At 41.4% G+C, this 17,747-nt stretch overlaps 1 protein-coding gene across 4 annotated transcripts in view; it reads right to left on the bottom strand.

Annotated features, from left to right (window-relative positions):
• Positions 1-304: 304 nt before the first annotated feature.
• The window catches only part of CEP104 (centrosomal protein 104), a 46,519-nt gene continuing 29,076 nt past the window's right edge, over positions 305-17,747 (bottom strand). For all 4 annotated transcript variants that reach the window (XM_043991547.1, XM_043991548.1, XM_043991546.1 and 1 more), the window contains 10 exons: positions 16,298-16,474; positions 15,362-15,568; positions 14,947-15,063; positions 12,410-12,446; positions 12,061-12,142; positions 10,586-10,694; positions 8,440-8,578; positions 7,952-8,019; positions 5,580-5,670; positions 305-4,544 (listed from right to left, as the gene is read on the bottom strand). In XM_043991547.1, the coding sequence (XP_043847482.1) occupies positions 4,423-4,544; positions 5,580-5,670; positions 7,952-8,019; positions 8,440-8,578; positions 10,586-10,694; positions 12,061-12,142; positions 12,410-12,446; positions 14,947-15,063; positions 15,362-15,568; positions 16,298-16,474 (1,149 nt within the window). In that variant the 3' untranslated portion in view covers positions 305-4,422. The remainder of the gene's footprint in view (positions 4,545-5,579; positions 5,671-7,951; positions 8,020-8,439; positions 8,579-10,585; positions 10,695-12,060; positions 12,143-12,409; positions 12,447-14,946; positions 15,064-15,361; positions 15,569-16,297; positions 16,475-17,747) is intronic.

Here is a 17,747-nt window from a genome sequence, read left to right as displayed (position 1 = left end):
AATCCTGTTTGGAGGAGACTATAGATACAAACATAAAACAAAGTTTTGTTTTAGAGATTTCCTTGGAGTAAATCAGGGATGAAGGCCAAGCTAGGGAGAAAAACCTGACCCTTCCTCCTCTTTGAGATTAACTTCTCTTCCTCCCCAACACACCGAACTCCAGTTATGTTTAAACTCAATCTCTTTGAGCATCCCTGGGTTGGGCTTCCACCAGGCCATGAGGTACATTTCTTAAAAGAATGTATAACAATTAAAGAGTTTGTACCAAAATTAACACAAATCAACCAGTCTTTCACATTCAAAATTCATATAATGCTCAGGATTTATTTGCACTGGGATTCCCAACATTGTTCAAAGACAGTTGTTTTTCTTCCCGAAGTCCTGTGGGTAGGTACACACACACAATGTTCCCTTTAATTACTGCATCATTGATGGGCCATCTAAAACCCTGGCAAGGACATAGGAGAGTCAGTGCTGCATAGCCACCATCTCACTATTTCTCCTACCCACGGCCTCCTCATCCCATCCACGGGATTTCGGCCTCTGGTCACTAAAGGTAAGGCAGTGAGATCAATCCCCAAATTTGGTGAATGAGGAGAAGCAAGAATGTTTTAAGGAACATCCAAATACCATGGATTTAAAGTGTCCAATAAGAGGTAACTGGGCTGTTCTTTGAATTGATTTACTTTTTCAAAGTAAATTGCTTTTGCAAAAAATGAAAACCTCATTCAGAACAGCTTGCATAAAGAACTTTTTTATAGGTAAGACTCTTTACTAAATGGGATAGAGCTTAAATTCACCTTATTTTATGGCTTCTACAGCACCATTTCTGCTTCTGTCTGTCTCTCTCATGTATACACACATTTTCACAATGTGAGATGGCATGACATTTACCATAAGAACATTTTAAAAGCAAATTTTATCAACTAAATGACTATATATCGATTTAAAATAAATATGTTTGTGTCTAAAGATTTAAACAATATGGTTTCAAAATGGAAACATAATTATAAAATCATATACAGTGCTAGTATTAAGGTAACAAAACTGTACACTACCATTCTTATAAAGTGATGTATCTTTATATAAAAAGCAAAAAGAGATTAACAGACCAATTATACTCCCTAGTGGAGAACCCCGCCTGAAGATGAAAGGAAGCTATAATTAATTATGCAAAGAACCAAGGTATCCTAAAGTATAATTCCTATATATGTGAACACGTGACAGTCTTTACACAGCAATGAGCTAATGTTGCTCATACATTTGGTCAGTAATTTTTTGCCTTAGCAAAGATCTGAAGTTTTTTGAGGTTCTGCAGGAAAAGGCTGACTTAACGGTGCAAACTTTCTGTAGCAACACTAAGCACTAATTTCTTCTCTTTCTAAGAAATTTTCACACGACTTTCTACGGTGTTAATGCTAAGTTAGCATTGATGCTATTGAACAGCACCCCCCTCCCTGGAATAGGTCTAGCTTAAGCTTAGTTTTGAATAACATAATTATTTTCTTAAACTCAGAATAAAAATATACAACTTTATGAGGTGATCAGATTATTAAATATGCTTAAGATGGGGAGAGATTGAGTTTTAAATACTCGAACAAAACAATGAGTTGGTTATCTTCCAACCATTTCCCTAAAATAAAAACAAAAAGAAAACTAAGACATTAAAAAGTAGCAAAATTACATTCAAAATTGCTACATAAAACTGTACCTAACAGCTCTGTTGCAGAAAACTCAGAGGTAGAATTCTCTGAATCGTCAGTTACTTGGAAAAAACCATACCGTAAAGGATACTATGGTGTAGACACAACTTATTTGTGAATGAAAATTCATTTATCAAGCAAATGTTTCCAGTTGAGATCTAGTTTTACTTCTGAATGACATAACAGGGTTTATGCTTGCTTGCCCCTTCTCCTGCTCCTTTAAAAACACAATTTCTTTAGGGAAGCCTAAGAGGTGACACATAGATCTCAATGGAATCAATTGTTACCAAGCAATCCTTCTTGCCTAATAACCAGACAGTTCAACTTCAGCCCCACCCCACACTGGCCTACTTATAACATACCTTACCTTTCACCTGAATCTCCTTTACCCCTCCCCACCAAAAAGAAAGCCATTCTTTGGATATTGGAACTGCTTAATTGTACCTTGGAACACATGAATAACAGCTGCAAAACTCATGTGGGTGGAGGGCTCCTTCACTGAGCCAAGATGGGATAGCTTAAAGAGCAATTTGCATATTTCCACTTAAAAATATTAGAAAAAGCCAGCTGTCGACTCTCTGAGACTAACAGTGATCATCACTGTAAAGTTTTAAGACTTTTATGGGCTGTCTAGTCCTATTTTGTATTTTGATATAAAATACCTTTGTTTTAATGGGGAGCTTCATGGTAGTTTTTACTTTCATCAGTCTTATAATGAGTCAGTCTTTTTTTTTTTTTTAAAGTGAGGCAATTGGGGTAAAGTGACTTGCCCAGGGTCACACAGCTAGTAAGTGTTAAGTGTCTGAGGTCGGATTTGAACTCAGGTACTCCTGACTCCAGGGCCAGTGCTCTATCCACTGCGCCACCTAGCTGCCCCATGAGTCAGTCTTAAAAGGTGTTGCTTTACCGAAGTGGGGATTTACAAAGTCTCACAATTACCAAGGTAGCCAGAAAAAGGGCACCTTCCTCCCTCCAAATGCTTATTAGACTTTCCTTGTTTCATAGAAGCGAACCACAGGAAAAATGTCCGCTGTCATAAAGAGATAAAGTATTTCTTAATTAGCAATTTTAAAAGCTCCAAGTGGCTGCCACCTGTGATGAATTCATTTTGTCAGCCTTTTCAGAAAGCAGAGGAGTGTGATTTCCAGGGGAAAGCACGATTCTTGATCTTATCACAGGATCTGGTGACAGCTTCTTTCTAGGTTGTTAATCTGTTAGATGGAAAACTGGCTAGTTAAGAAATAGTTGTTAAAAAAAAACCAAAACCTCCAGGCAGAATACCCATACTGTTAATCAAATACTGGCTGGGTTTCCATGGCTCGCTCTTTCTCTAGAAGGGATTTCTAGCAACAGCCACTGAGTAAGAAAGCTGCTGGTTCATGGAGGCATCAGCACAGCCAAGGGTCTGACAAATGGGTCAGAGCACGCCTGTTTTGAAAGCATTTCCCCTTCTTATATTCAGCAGGTATCTGGAAATACACCATTTGGCATATTAAAGAAAAGGACTTTTTTCCTTCTTGAAAAGTCAATTTCCTTTTGGAATTATGGTACAGATGTCAAGGGCATGGAATGAAGGTCCCAAATCATATGTGCTTGACTCTGCTTTGTAAATACCAGATACACGCTTGTGTATGGAGTAAGCATTTTGGGGAAGATATTCGGTGCCAGATTAAAACAGAACCAGCCCCAGTTTTATTTAATGTTTTTTAAAGAAGAATCAGTTTGGTTTACATGCAGTCAGATGATCACATGATATCAATCAGAAAGCACTTTCATTATTTTTTTTTTAAAAAGGACTATTTACACATATAATGACCTTGGAGCCCCTCTAAACAAAGGCATGATGTGGATCCAAGTCTTGTTCTAATATTTACCTTTGGGGGACTGACTGTGCAGTCAGGATCAGGGATAACCCTGCTGCCTGCAGAACGGGTAGAAAGAAAGCTACTTGCAGAGAAATGCCCGGCTCTGGGGAGCACTGGTCAGCGGATCCTTGGTGGCTTTCTTGTGGAGATTCTCTTTCTTACCATCGCTTTCTGTGACAGCGAGGAACGTGCCGCTGCGTCACCCCGCCTCACTACATCTGGTGGAATGTGAACAATGGAACAAGAAAGAGTGAAGCAGGACAGGAGAGGCAGAGAGCACAGCTCTACCATGACTGGGAACAGTGCCCTCAGCAATGCCAGGCTGTGCCCGGGCCAAGAGGCAGCGAGGTGCTGCTGATCCAACATCACTTTGGTTGTACCACACAGAGAGAAGCGAGTTTGGGTGGAGATCGGTTGGCAAAATGCATGTTATTTACTTTGAGGATTCTGAGAGCAATGAAAAAAGGACGCTGTTTTGTTGGGATCGTGTCACTGCTTGGCTCCCTGTCCTACCAGTTAGTTGCTGCTCAAGCCCTCAACTTCAGCGGCTTCTGATTCTAAGACACTGGCATTCCTTTGTTATCCAAGAGAGGATCAGAAATCGGGAAGGTTTGAATGCCGTCAGGCTTCCTATGCTCTATATCTGGTCAAGTACATACATGTGGCTACACACTAGCGACTGAGGGATCGTAACGGGGAGATGCTGCTTAGGGCAGAGAAGCAGCCACCTGTGAGTCAGGAAGGAAGGACTGGATAGGGCCGTGTCCACAAGCTCGATTGGCAAGAAATGTTATGGAATCAGAAAACTTTCTCAGTCACTTATGGAGACAAGGGAAACAAACTATTTGTCAGTGTCACCGTTTTGTATATGCCCTGCTAGTGCTTTTATTCAGGCCTCCTTTTGGGGTGGGGATCTTGCTTCCAAATTTGGATCCTGAAGTGCCCGATTTGGCCATCACTGAGTCTACTGCTTTCCCTGCAGTGAAAATACACAGAAACGTTAAATACAAGCAGAGGATGGAAATGGAGAATCTTATGCATGAACTGTATCCCACGAATGGCTCTAACCGCATGCAATCTGACGGACTGAACCAATCCCATTTCTGGGGTGGGGTGCATTGAGACTTGTGTTGTCGGACAGAATGAGCACAGCAGCCTTAATCCAGCTGTGTCAGCCATGTTGGAAGAGGGCCACGTAGCCGTCTGGTTGGAGTGACTGGTGGGGAAGGAGAAATCAAAGTAGTCTGTTTGGATAAGGATTCACACATGACTGTGTAATAGTCATTGGCAGCAGGAACAGAAAGAGCCCAAACTGAAAACATTTTCATCCACTTCCAGGAAATGATGGAACGTTTGCCTTGTCATTAAGGTTAAAAAGCTGGCAGGCTCGATTAAGTAAATGAATAATCACATTCTCTGGGCCTCCCATACCTGAATCATGAATCAGGCTCATTCTGTCTATAATAAAAAGGGCATCATCAATGTTTTTTTCCTGGTCAGAAGAAAAAGAAATTTTTTAAATCCCAAAGGCTATAAATTATGGAGCAGGCTTATAAACAGCCAACCCACGAATTCATGTTTTTAAATATATCTGTTATACGTTTAGTCTTGTTTTTGGCAGGCTTCTCCACATTAAGACATACACACACACACACACACACACACACACACACACACACAAAGCCATATATATTCAACTAATACTAGTTCAACAGGCCTTGCAAATGGCCACCCACAGCTGGGCTGGCACACACTGCATTCCTTCGCTCATTTGCTCGCTCTCCTCCAATTACTGAATGCCCTTCTGCCCAGCCAGCCCCGTGCTAATGGGCTGTAGAGAAGACAAAGATACATGAGACATGGTCCCTGCCCTCTTTGAGTTTATGTAGAAAAGTATCTATCGCATCAAACACTTTTTCACTGAGGAACAGCTTGCTTTACAGAGAAGATCCTGATGAAAAAAAGAGAAAAAATCTGCTTGGTTTGCACCAAGTTGGTGGAAATACCCTACCCAGCTGTGTGGCTTGTGTCTTCTGCAAGTAGTATGCCTTGCGCAGGTTCATTGTGCAGCCCGCTGGCCCTGTCAGGTGAGACTTCCAGGCCTGAAAATCACAGAAGATGCAGGAGTGAGTCATAAAGGTGGCAGAATCTTGGCTGCCGGGGCAATGCCCAGGGTAGCCCCTAGGTCACCATGCTGAGAAGGATGGTCTGCACACGTCCCAACGTGGCAGATAGGCACCTACGGGCTCCCTCACAAAGTCATCTCTATTATGAAAGACTCTTCGGCCCTTGTCTTTAGCCCACAACAAAGAGAGATCCTTTCCTGCTGAGCAGCTCTTCTCTACATGTCATCCCACTGATACTGATGCTACACCATGGCGCTGCTTCTATGGAAGTTAACACAGGCCTCCTTGCATAATTCAAAACAAATGATCAATCAGTTTGAAAAGGAAACAGCTACTCTGAGCTGTGACTGGCTGGTGAAGCACATGGTCTGTCCATGGAAGGTAAAGGAGACCTGGAATTGGAGGACCTAGGTTAAACTGGACGCTAGCCACTGGTTAAGTCATTTCCAGTCTTTGAGTCTTGGGACTTAATAATAGTCGAAGAGACCCCAATAAAACAACTTAGAGGTGCTACCTCATGCCTACTGAAATGGGGAAAATCATCAGAAGTGATGAGTCAGTACTAGAGGAGTTGTGCCACAATGGAGTTTGTGCTACAAATGATTCTAGTGACACTTAAGTGGATCTTACAGAATGAGAATTCTGATACCATAGTTCAGGTACTACATATACCTTAAAGTACTCAAACTCTATATTTCCTTTAAAATGCTGGATCACTGAGGCTTCTTCTGACCTACCACAGTTTTTGTAAATCTGTCAGGCACAGATGAGACATGTGTGTGCTTCTTAATTCCTATTCAGAAACACCAGAGATGTTATATTTAACTTCTTTTTCTTAGATCTGTCTAGCCCTGAGAGGGGCATATTAACATCTCCTACTATTACAGTTTTGCTCCCTATTTTCTTCTATAATTTAATTAGATTTTCCTTTTAAGTACTTAGAAGCTATGCCATTTAGTGCATCTATATGAAGTATTGCTATTTCATTATTTATATTTCCTTTAAGCATAATGCAGTTTCTCTGCTCATCTCTTCCAATCAGATCTGTTTTTGTTTTGTTTTGTTTTGTTTTTCAGGGCAATTGGGGTTAAGTGACTTTCCCAGGGTCACACTGCTAGTAAGTGTTAAGTGTCTGAGGCTGGATTTGAACTCAGGTCTTCCTGACTCCAGGGCCAGTGCTTTATCCACTGCGCCACCTAGCTGCCCCCAGATCTCTTTGTACTGTAGTCTTTTTTTTTTTTTTTTTTTTTTTTTTTTTTTTTGTGGGGCAATGAGGTTTAAGTGACTTTCCCAGGGTCACATAGCTAGTAAGTGTCAAGTGTCTGAGGCTGGATTTGAACTCAGGTCCTCCTAAATCCAGGGCTGTTTTTCTTTCTTTCTTTTTTTTTTTGGGGGGGTGGGGCAATGAGGTTTAAGTGACTTGCCCAGGGTCATATAGCTAGTACGTGTCAAGTGTCTGAGGACAAATTTGAACTCAGGTCCCCCTGAATCCAGGGCTGGTGCTTTATCCACTGCCCAGGGCCGGTGCTTTTGCACTGTAGCCTTGCGAGCATGATTACCACCCCCACTTTTCTGAATGTATCTGAGGCACAAGATCTGCTTCAGTCTTTCATTTTAACTGCACGAATCTTTATATTTCAAGTGTGTTTTATGTAAACAATATATTTTTGGATTTCATACAGACATTTAAGAAATTTATTCTTATGTATTTAATCAGAAGAAGAACAGGAGTGACAAGGGCACAGAATGAAAGGTGGACAACCAGGCTGACCCACTGAAATTCTTGTGATGTCAAGAGGAATTGAGGAAGGGCCAGTGTTGGGTGGGCTCCTTGTGTGACCTCATGAGTGGGTGTGGAGATAGGTAGGCATGCACGGGCTGCCTTCTCCTCACTGCAAGTGCAGACGTCCCTCAAATCATGGATCTGATCGAGGGTTTGGGAGCTTCTCCATTCTTCTGAATGAGTGAGGCATGATGGTATGGGAAACACGCAGGTAATTAAGACCTACAACTCTGGAACCTTATTTCCAAGATGAAGTTTAGCTCTAGTGATTAAGACCTTATTAGGACATAAAACTACTCTAGGGTTGAATGGAATAACTATTCTGAGAATCCAGATCAGTTTATTTCAATTGGCAGGAGGCAAATGTTATATCATGATCATTCAGACTATTTTTTATATTGGTTACCTCAATTTAGTTAAAACAGAATTAAATATCATAAAGGCCAGGATATGCTAGACTAACAGACTTCTTACCTCCTCTCCTGGTGTAAAATTCTCATGGCACAATGGACAGCGGTTTGCAAGCTTTTCTGATCTGGCAGCTAAAATGACATCAAGAAAACCACTGTTAACTAGACAGAATGTTATCGGTTATACCCAGAGAAAGCAATGAAAAAAGAGGCTCGATAACTCAAGGCATCAACCCTCTCCTGGGGAGAGAAGACTGACATTTCCCAATCACATGCTCATCTTTGCAGGCACCCTAAGCCCAGTGGAAAGAGGACCATTACAGGGAGCATTTGCAGAGGACACATTGATGTTATACAGGGCTATCATCGAGTCTAACATTCAGGGCCTGGCACAGAAGAGGCGTTCGCTCAGTAAATGCCTGTTACTTGTCTGACCAGATGAGAAGGTCTTCCTGAGAGTCGACTCTGGTTCTTCTGTATTTATCCCAGAACTTTCGACAGAGCAGGGACATGAAAGAGGTGCAAAGAGGCCCGGGGAAGTGGGCTACGTACGATTGCAGGCTTTGATTTTTATGTGTCTGGGCAGCTCTTCCTTGAAGACAGCTTCACAGCAGCGGTGGCACTTCCCAAACTCATCTCTTCTGTCACACTCTGTCAGCAGGTGCTCGGTCAGACTGGCTATTTCAACCACCTGGAGTGAGAAACCAAGACCCCACCAAACATGTTAGTTATCGGGGACAGGGACAATGGCCTACTGGGTTTAAGCTTCTGTGTCCCATCAAGTCAGGATCCCCATCCCGCCCCCCCCTCCCTCCCGGCTTCCATGTGTGAGTGTATGCAGATACACAAACACACATGATCTATTATGTGTGTAACACACATATAACTGAAATCAAGAAGGAAGATCCTTTATCTTTCCCTCCCTAGCACCTAGCCATCCCTTTCAGGTTCTGTCTTAAACTTAGCCAACAAATACAAAGCATAAAGGTCCCTCATCTGTTTCTGTGCTAAAGACTCATTTAAAAGGACATTCCAAAGGGGGTAAGAAACAGAGAATGTAAGTTGGTGAGCACTTAGGGGGTTTCTGAATGAAGAAGGAAGTCTCAACTCCTGATATATGGTTAATATGTTGAATCTATACAAAGCTAGGCACAGATCGCCATTTAGGATTTTTCAAGGCTAAAACTAAAGTCAGTTTACACATTTCATTCAGAGAAGGCCTGACTTTTCTAGAAAACGTATGCTAGTACTGGGCACACAAGCCATTACTAAAACACATCCAAGTTCAATATAACAGTCTACACATGCCACTGGCTGGCTGTTTGTACACAGTGTAGATGCTGCCACAAAACAACTGTTGGGAAAGAGGTGGATGTAAACTTTCTTACTGAAAGTCTTGAGGAACTATAGGCAAAGGTTACATTGGAAAGGAAAATTAGGGTTGCTAATGTCTAGAATATACAAACAGAATATATTCTTCGGTTATTTCTGAAGTACAGTTAACCTTGGGGCATCAGAGATGGAGAGCTGGAAGGGATGGGTCTCAGATGTCACACAGGCTAATCCTTTCATTTTACATTTGAAGAAACTGAGGCCCAGGGAGGTTGAGTGACCTGTCCAAGGTCACACAAATAATAGTTCTTAGAGGCAAGACTCTGGAGTGAATACTCTTATCATCCATTGCAATAAACGACATGGAGCAAAGACATAAAACCTGGCTCCAAATATGGGCCAAATAAATCAACTTCACAGGACTGTTTGATGTTAAATGAAAGGTTGTAAAGGTAGAAGGATAAGGAGAACTGAGCTATCCAGAATAGAATTGGTTTTTTTTGTTTGTTTTTTGGCGGGGCAATGGGGGTTAAGTGACTTGCCCAGGGTCACACAGCTAGTAATTGTCAAGTGTCTGAGGCCGAATTTGAACTCAGGTCCTCCTGAATCCAGGGCCGGTGCTTATCCACTGCACCACCTAGCTGCCCCCCCAGAATAGAATTGTAATGGGAATGAAAGTCACTGGTAGGCTGCCCTCTTAGAACCCTGGCAGCTGTGATTTCGAGGCGTGATTGAGCTAGTCTCTTGGACTAGCATCAACCAAAGCCCAAGAGATATGTGTCGACCAATCCGATTTTCAAAGTGCTCTAAGGGAGGAGACATTTTTCATCTAAACAAGTCCAATGTTTGGTTCTTCACAGCCGAGTTTAGTGCCTATTATGGATGGGGAGCAAGGACAATGTTTACTCTTTGCTCAATTAAATAGTTTTTCACTCGAGGGGCTAAAGCATATGGAGAAAAATTCAGACTTTATAATGGAAAGAGCACTGAATTTGGAGTATGGATTGTATGGAGAGACAGGTTCAAATCCCTGGGTAACCCTGGGCAAGTCACCTCATCTCATGGGGCCTCAATGTCCTCGTCTGTAAAACCAGACAAGATGGACTCCTTGTAAAGTCCCTCCCAGTTCTAAATCTATAACCCAAGGATGCTTTTGCTCCTTTTCCTCTATAAAGAAAGAAGACTGTTCTGGTGGTTTCATTAATAATCAGGTGATCAGATTTTGGTTTTTCTCCTAAGGATGTCTTTCTTGTTCAATGGGGCCTTGGTTCCTTTGCTGACTTTCTTTGCCTTCTCACAAACTATGACTAAAGTATGCTTAGACTGTCCTGCTTGGATGAGAACTTTCTTCATTAGAATGCATGACCTGTTTGCAGTGTTCACATCTTGTCAACATCGGACAATGCTTCCAGTAATGGAGATCCAAGCCTTCTTCTGTGAATGAGTCATCTCTTTCCCCACAAAAGATGCAAAGACTAAAATAAAGCAAGAAAATAAATATGGATGCAAACATCTGCTATATTAACATTTATCCTGTCCTATTCAGTCATCCTTACTTTTCCTAAATTTAATAAGTCAATACAATAAAAATCTATTAAGTAACTACTCTGTGCAGGGGCACTGTTCTACAAAGACAAAAACTATGGTCCCTGCCCTCAGGGAGCTTAGATTTCACCAGGCGGATATAAGATGGACATAGATAAGGAAACACATCCTGCTTTGGGAGGGAGCCAGCATTAACAAGTGGGGCTAAGAGGAGGTGGCACTTAGGCGGTCTTGGAGAAAGATGAGTCTCACACGCCAGACCACAGGACCGAGGTGGAGGTCCTGAAGCTGGAAGAGAATCTCATATTTGGGAAGCATATCAGTCCAGTTTGGAATAGAAGAATAAATGGAGAGTAATGTGAAATCAGGCTAGAAAGGCAGTGAGACTGTGGGAGGCCTCAAATGCCAGGCTAAGGAAGTTTGTATTTCAGTACCTACTATGTGCTAGGCAGTGTGCTAAGTGCTAGGGATACAGAAAGTCCAAAGATAGGAGCTTTCGATCTAATGGGATCCTATAGGGAGCCACTAAAGGTGTTTTGTTTTTTTTTTTAAAGCAGGGGAGTGGCACAATCAGATCTGCACTTCATTCTAAACCCTGAAGGATGGGCTATGGTGGAGAGACTTGAGGCCCACAGACCAGCTGGGATGTTATTGTCAGGGTTCAGATGAGAAGTGATGAGGGCTTCAACTGACTGAGAGGACAGATGTGGGAAGCGGTGAGGAAGTAAGTCAGAAGCATTTGGCAGCTGGCCATTCACTATGCAGTGTTGATACTGTGAATGTCAATCTGTGAATGTCAAAAGGTTGATCCCCACGCTCCCCCCACACCCATTGTTCTATGGAGGAACACTTTTTAGATGTTCAAGTACCCCAGCCATGTGAGCTATTTGTATCTCATGGCAGATCAGAAATCTTATGTCACAGGAAGGGTAGACTGGGCCCTAGTTTCCAGCCTTTTTTAGATTTCATTGTGGCCATTATGCATTCAGAAACTACTCTGCTACATCATAACATTCTGAATTTTTTTTTAACATTCTGAATTTTTAAGATTAACTTCATGACTGTTTGTAATGATGAAGGAAGAAATAGAAGGATCCTGACTTGCCCCCCCCCCCCGCCCTTAATATTTACTGATTAAAGAAGGGAATTTTTCTGTTTCCTTCAAGTATTAAAAATAGGTTCAATAAACAACTAAAACTGAACAATTAGAGGGATTTTTTAAAAAAAGAGACTGTTTATGTCACCACTGCTGCATTCTAAGTGCCCAAAAAGAGAGTATTCTATGACATTACTCACTAATCCAAATAATTTGCAACAGAGGCATGATCATCGGGAATGTCTGGAGCATTCGGGTGAACTGCTTTCCTTTGAGGATCATCTGCAGAAATGAGCAAAAGAAAAGAAACAATGTAATTTAAGTAAAGAGACTTCATTTCTGACATTTCTTTTCAAAAGTGGCTATAATCAGTTTGGTTGGAAATATGCTCTATCCGTGTTCCTGACATTCAACATGCACAGGACCTAGGGGATGTCAAGTGGACATCTCATTGAATGTTGTAAAAGACAGGACAAATGGGATGCCGTTCAAAGGCCTTGTTCAGAAGTGTTTCCTCTGTGCAGGTGTTGTGATGTGCCTTATACGTACCTTGGTTCTTCACCTTTCCTGGGTCACTTTCTTTGTCCTAAGATACAAAAACAGGGAGGTCAAGGTTCTGTTGGCTGAACAGGACGTCACATGAAGAGACGAACAAGAAACCTTTGGGGAGGAGCCAGGCCTCCTGGAGATTTTTAGGTTCTGGTCTAGGTGGGAGCTCATTTTGGGAGGCCTGATCCCAGCTCCTCCATCCAAAGGATTCTGTTCTCTCATTCCTGTTCCCTCTTTCTTTTTTCTAGTCCCTTTTTATTTCTCTATTGCTTGAGTTTGTCAATGATTTCGGTGGGCAATTATTTCAAGTCCTATTGGCAGCAAATGAGGTAAAGAGAATGCCACTAAACACTGACAGAAAAATTAAAAATTACTAAGGTGACATAATACTCAATTTTAAAAAAGAGAATTATATATGGAGAGATATAGTTTTAGGTGCAGGTACTTCCCAGATCAAACCATCAATCCTTTTTCCTTCTCTGTTCACCACCCTATAATCATGGGAAACACTTTCCATCCTTTTCCCCCTCCCCCACCAAAAACCCCCTAAATATTGATATCTTTGATAAGACCTCTCAGCTAATAAGATTATCTTACAATGCATTAAGGCTAAACTCAATTCACAAACATCAACCATCTACTGGGTACAAGGGACAAATAAAAACCATTATCAAAGCAACACCTTAGTTATATTTTTAAATATATTTTTATTTATTTCATTAAATATTTCTGAAGTACATGTAAGAAAAATTTTAACATTCATTTTTTAAAAATTTGAGTTCCAGGGGAAGCTAGGTGGTGCAGTGAATAAAGCACCAGTCTTGGATTCAGGAGGACCTGAGTTCAAATCCGGCCTCAGACACTTGACACTTACTAGCTGTGTGACCCTGGGCAAGTCACTTAACTTTCACTGCTCCACCAAAAAAAAATATTGAGTTCCAAATTCTCTCTCTTCATCTCCCTCCTACCCAATTCCTTCTTGAGATGGTATGCCATTTGATAAGCATTATACACGTGAATTCATGTAAAACAGATTTCTTCCATATTAGCCATGCATGAAACACCTTAGTTGTGGAGATGGATGAACCAATGCCATTGACTGCTACCTTAGCATGAGCTGGGGAAGTTGGTTGATTCATAACTTTTGTATTTAATAGAATCTGTTGTTAACCTGACAAAGTTTTTATGGGTTCTCTTCTGGAATGGGCCATCTGTTTTGTTATATGGAATTAGATACTGTAATAGCATTCATTAAATGAGGTGCTAGTTATAAAGTTCTCACTGCAACTTCCACTTCTTTTCCCCCTTAAACTTGCCGTCTATCCTTGGGCTTGCCAGTGGTGCCCATGGTCATTTCCCTTTGCCACGGCTCCCAGGTTGAAGACACTGCTGACCCTTGTGACCGAAGACATACTAAGAATCATATTTTTTTCTTATCCTTTTTTTTTCTTTTTTTTTGGTGGGGCAATGACAGTTAAGTGACTTGTCCAAGGTCACACAGCTAGTAAGTGTCAAGTGTCTGAAGCTGGATTTGAACTTGGGGCCTCCTGAATCCAGGGCTGGTGCTTTATCCACTGCGCCACCTAGCTGTTCCAGCTGCCTCCCTTTCTTATCCTTCTTACAATAAACTCTTTCTCTCAAGGAATTTAATTACTGAAACACAGCAGCGTTATAAAATTGGTTTAAACTATAATAGCCTGGAATGAAGGTTTATAAAACTGGACCAAGTAGCATTTGATTCCATATATTACACCTGCATTGCTGGCTCTTTCAGGCATAATTTCAGATATCTGGCTCAGTTAGAATGCTTACTCTGAAGTTTCTTACCAATATGGACTTAAATTAAAAAAAAAAATCTTGGGCATCTAGGTGGTGTAGTGAATAAAGCACTGGCCCTGAAGTTGGGAGGACCTGAGTTCAAATTTCACCTCAGACAGTTATAAGCTGCATGACCCTGGGAAAGTCACCTAACCGCAATTACCTTAAAACCACATACACACACACACACACACACACATCTGGGGCCATCTCCAGTCATCCTGATATATATCTTGTCACTAGACTCAGATGACTTTGGAGGAGAAAGTGACCTTACACAGCCCTCTCCCCCTCAACTCTAATTCAGTGCAAGTGAAGACATCACCCCGATGTCATGGTCCTCTTCAAGAATGAAGGACAAACAACAATAACAACAAATAAAATCTTAGTGATCTAATTGATTCTGACATTTCTGTAGGAGGGAAAGTATTCTCAGTCCCCACTGATCCTACAGGAAAAGGATAAGTTCTTTCAATGATCATATAAACCCCCAGTGGGCCTCTCTCAAAATTGACAACCCAGATTTCACAAATCATTTTTATTCTCCAATGAGAAATGTTTATTTTAATGCATCTCAAAAAAAGAAAAAGAAAAATCAGATGCAAGAGAGTTAAAGATTACCCCCTGACCTACATGGCTATGTGAAGACAGGTGGGCATGTGTGAAGTGTAACTAAGTGGACAGGGCCGACTGTTTTAAGTTATGAAAGATGTGCTGACCTTTTCGAGCTGAGCTTCTGCCTGAATCTCTCTCAATGCCGCCAGTTGTACCTGCAGAACTTTTATTTCTTCCTTCTTCTGTTTTTCTGCTTCTTCTGTTGCTGCCCTTTTTTGAGCCTATTTAGAAAAACCAAAGCCAAACCATGAAAGCATTTTTCGTGTCGTTTCAGAAAACAGGAGGCAATCGCTACATATAAAAATGCCTGCTTACTTTTTACAATATTCACTTAGACTAACGATGCACTCAGAGTGAAAAGTAAATTCTGCAGTTTAACTTGAAAAGGAAAACAAAAAATGACCAAGGTCCCACATGCAGCCTTTGACCCAGCTCCTATCTTTTTTCCAGTTGTAGATTGGTGCTCCGCATTTTTGCTTTTCTTAATTGGAAGACTACGTGGTAATCCTCAAAACTGACCCTGCCATCCGCAGTTGCGCTTTTGCCATCTATTTTTGCAAATCCCTCAAAAAGCGTCTTATAGAGAACGTTCTTGCGAGTGTTGCCATCGTCTGCAGGGAGGTACTCTAGGATTAGGGTCCGATGCTTCTTATACATGTCCAAAATAATTTTAATAGCAATCTCTCGTATTTCATAGATTCTGTGCTCCAGAGCACTCACTGAAAACTAAAACAGAAGACGGGCTGACTTAACACACGGAAGGGACATTTCAGGTTCTCCTTCACTTGGGCTGTTACAAGAGTCCTGGAGCTGGTCTCCCTACACCTCCGGCCTTGTCCACCTCTGATCTACCTCCATAGTAAGACACGGCTCTACACCCCAGCCCTCTGTTCAAACCCCTTAAGGGCTCCCCATAGACCACAAGACAGAGAGAGTCCGACCGCATTAGTTTGGCATTTAAGAGCCTTCACAAGGTGACTCCGATTTACTTGGGCCTTCATTTTATTTCCAACTTCTGCTTTATCGATGCCCTTTGCTTCAGTTGAATAGAAGCAAACCCATTATTCCCTGAAGATACCATGTGCACTCCCAAATCTTTGCCTCTGCTCACACCTTTCTCTCTTCTTTTATCCCCCACCCCCCCTTTTTTTTAACTTATCTAAGTCCTCTCTACTAATCAAGACCAGGATTCCACTGCTATTTCCAGTCTGAGGTCTTCCCTTCTCCTCCCTCCCCTTGTCTACAATAATCACTCCTCTTTCCTCTAACTTCCTGGGCAGTCAGATCCCAGTTGGCATAAACCAGCCATCCAATTCTTCATCTTTATATAAAATAGCAATAACTATTTTCAGGGGCCCATGCTCTGGCTAAGAGATGGATGTGCTGACCTGAGGTCTCTTCTGATTAAACAACTCACTGACCAACCATAGCCACAGTGCTACAGAGGGCTCTTACCCGCATAACATTGTCCACAGTAAATCCAGAGTTCTCAGTCCCCAGGTCTTTTAACAAACGTGCCAGTAAGTCCGTTTGACTCATTGCCAGGTGAGTTGAAGAATTCTGTTTTAATGGTTGGACTAAATAAGTTGGAATAATTTGGAGGGGCTTAATTTCCTTACACAGAGCCAGTTCCTAAAAAGAGAAGGGCATGATTTGTTAACAATACTAGGAAATCCTAGCTTTGATTTAACATCAATTTTTTTTTTTGGTGTGGGGCAATTTGGGTTAAGTGACTTGCTCAGGGTCACATAGCTAGTAAGTGTCAAGTGTCTGAGGCCGGATTTGAACTCAGGTTCTCCTGAATCCAGGGCCAGTGCTTTATCCACTGGGCCAACTAGCTGCTCCCTAACATCAACTTAGAAGAACTTTTAGGATATAATACCACCCAATAAAAATCAGAGAAACAGAAAATTAAATAGTTTGTGAAGAAATCAGATAATTAAGGTCCAGCAGCTTATTATAATAATCCAGTTTTAAAAGCCCAAACCCTAAGTACGGTAATTGAAATCCTGATCATTTGAGGATGTATTTTATCATTCAGGGTATAGGGAAATATGAATATTTAATGGAAAATTTAAGATTCTTTTGTTCATATCATTGATTGTCCTAAAATCGATTTAATGAATGTTAGTAAGTTTAAACTATGGCAGCTTTGTTACTAGTATTCTTACCACTTAGGCATTAAATGACAATGGTGGGGAGGGTGGTATGGCTTTGTACTCAGTTTAGTATGATTACTAATATGGTTAAATGAAATTAAAAGTATTAGTCAAGGATAAGTATGGAAAACATTTTAGCATTGCCACGTATGCTACTCGCATTTATATTTGTAAAGAAGAAAATTCATTTCAATAGACACTTATTAAAGGTCCACCATATGCAAGGTATTTTGTTAGGCAATGGGATTATAAAAATGAAAATAATGCTGGCCCTGGTCTCATGGGATTTGTAAGCTGATATATAATTCAATAACTGCAATACTGGTTAGAAAGTGATCAGGCGCGTAGGGGGGGAGGTCCAGCAGAATGGTATGAGAGATTCAAGGGTGAGAACATCACTTTTTGCCTGGGATCAGGGAAGGCGGAATTTGAACCATGAAGGAAAGGGATTTCAGGACATAGAGATTAGGAGATTGACCATTCCCAGAATGCAAAGTGGACTAAGCAAAGTCACTGAGGGAAGAGAGGGCAAGGAGAGATCAAATGACAGCGAGTAGAATTCAATTCATCTGAAGTAAGGAATAGATACTATAATATAGTATGCAATGGGAAACCAGAAAAAATCTTTGGGCAGGGGCATGCCATGACTGGAGTGGTATACCAAGAGAATTGTCTTGGCAGAAGTGTCATGGATGGACTAGAGGAAGGTAAAATTGGAGGTAAGGAGGCTGGATAGAAAGCTATTC

The sequence above is a fragment of the Dromiciops gliroides genome, chromosome 3 (assembly GCF_019393635.1).
Source record: "Dromiciops gliroides isolate mDroGli1 chromosome 3, mDroGli1.pri, whole genome shotgun sequence".
Taxonomy (NCBI): domain Eukaryota; kingdom Metazoa; phylum Chordata; class Mammalia; order Microbiotheria; family Microbiotheriidae; genus Dromiciops; species Dromiciops gliroides.
Note: the sequence above shows the minus strand (reverse complement) of the source record. Positions and strands in the feature narration are given on the sequence as shown.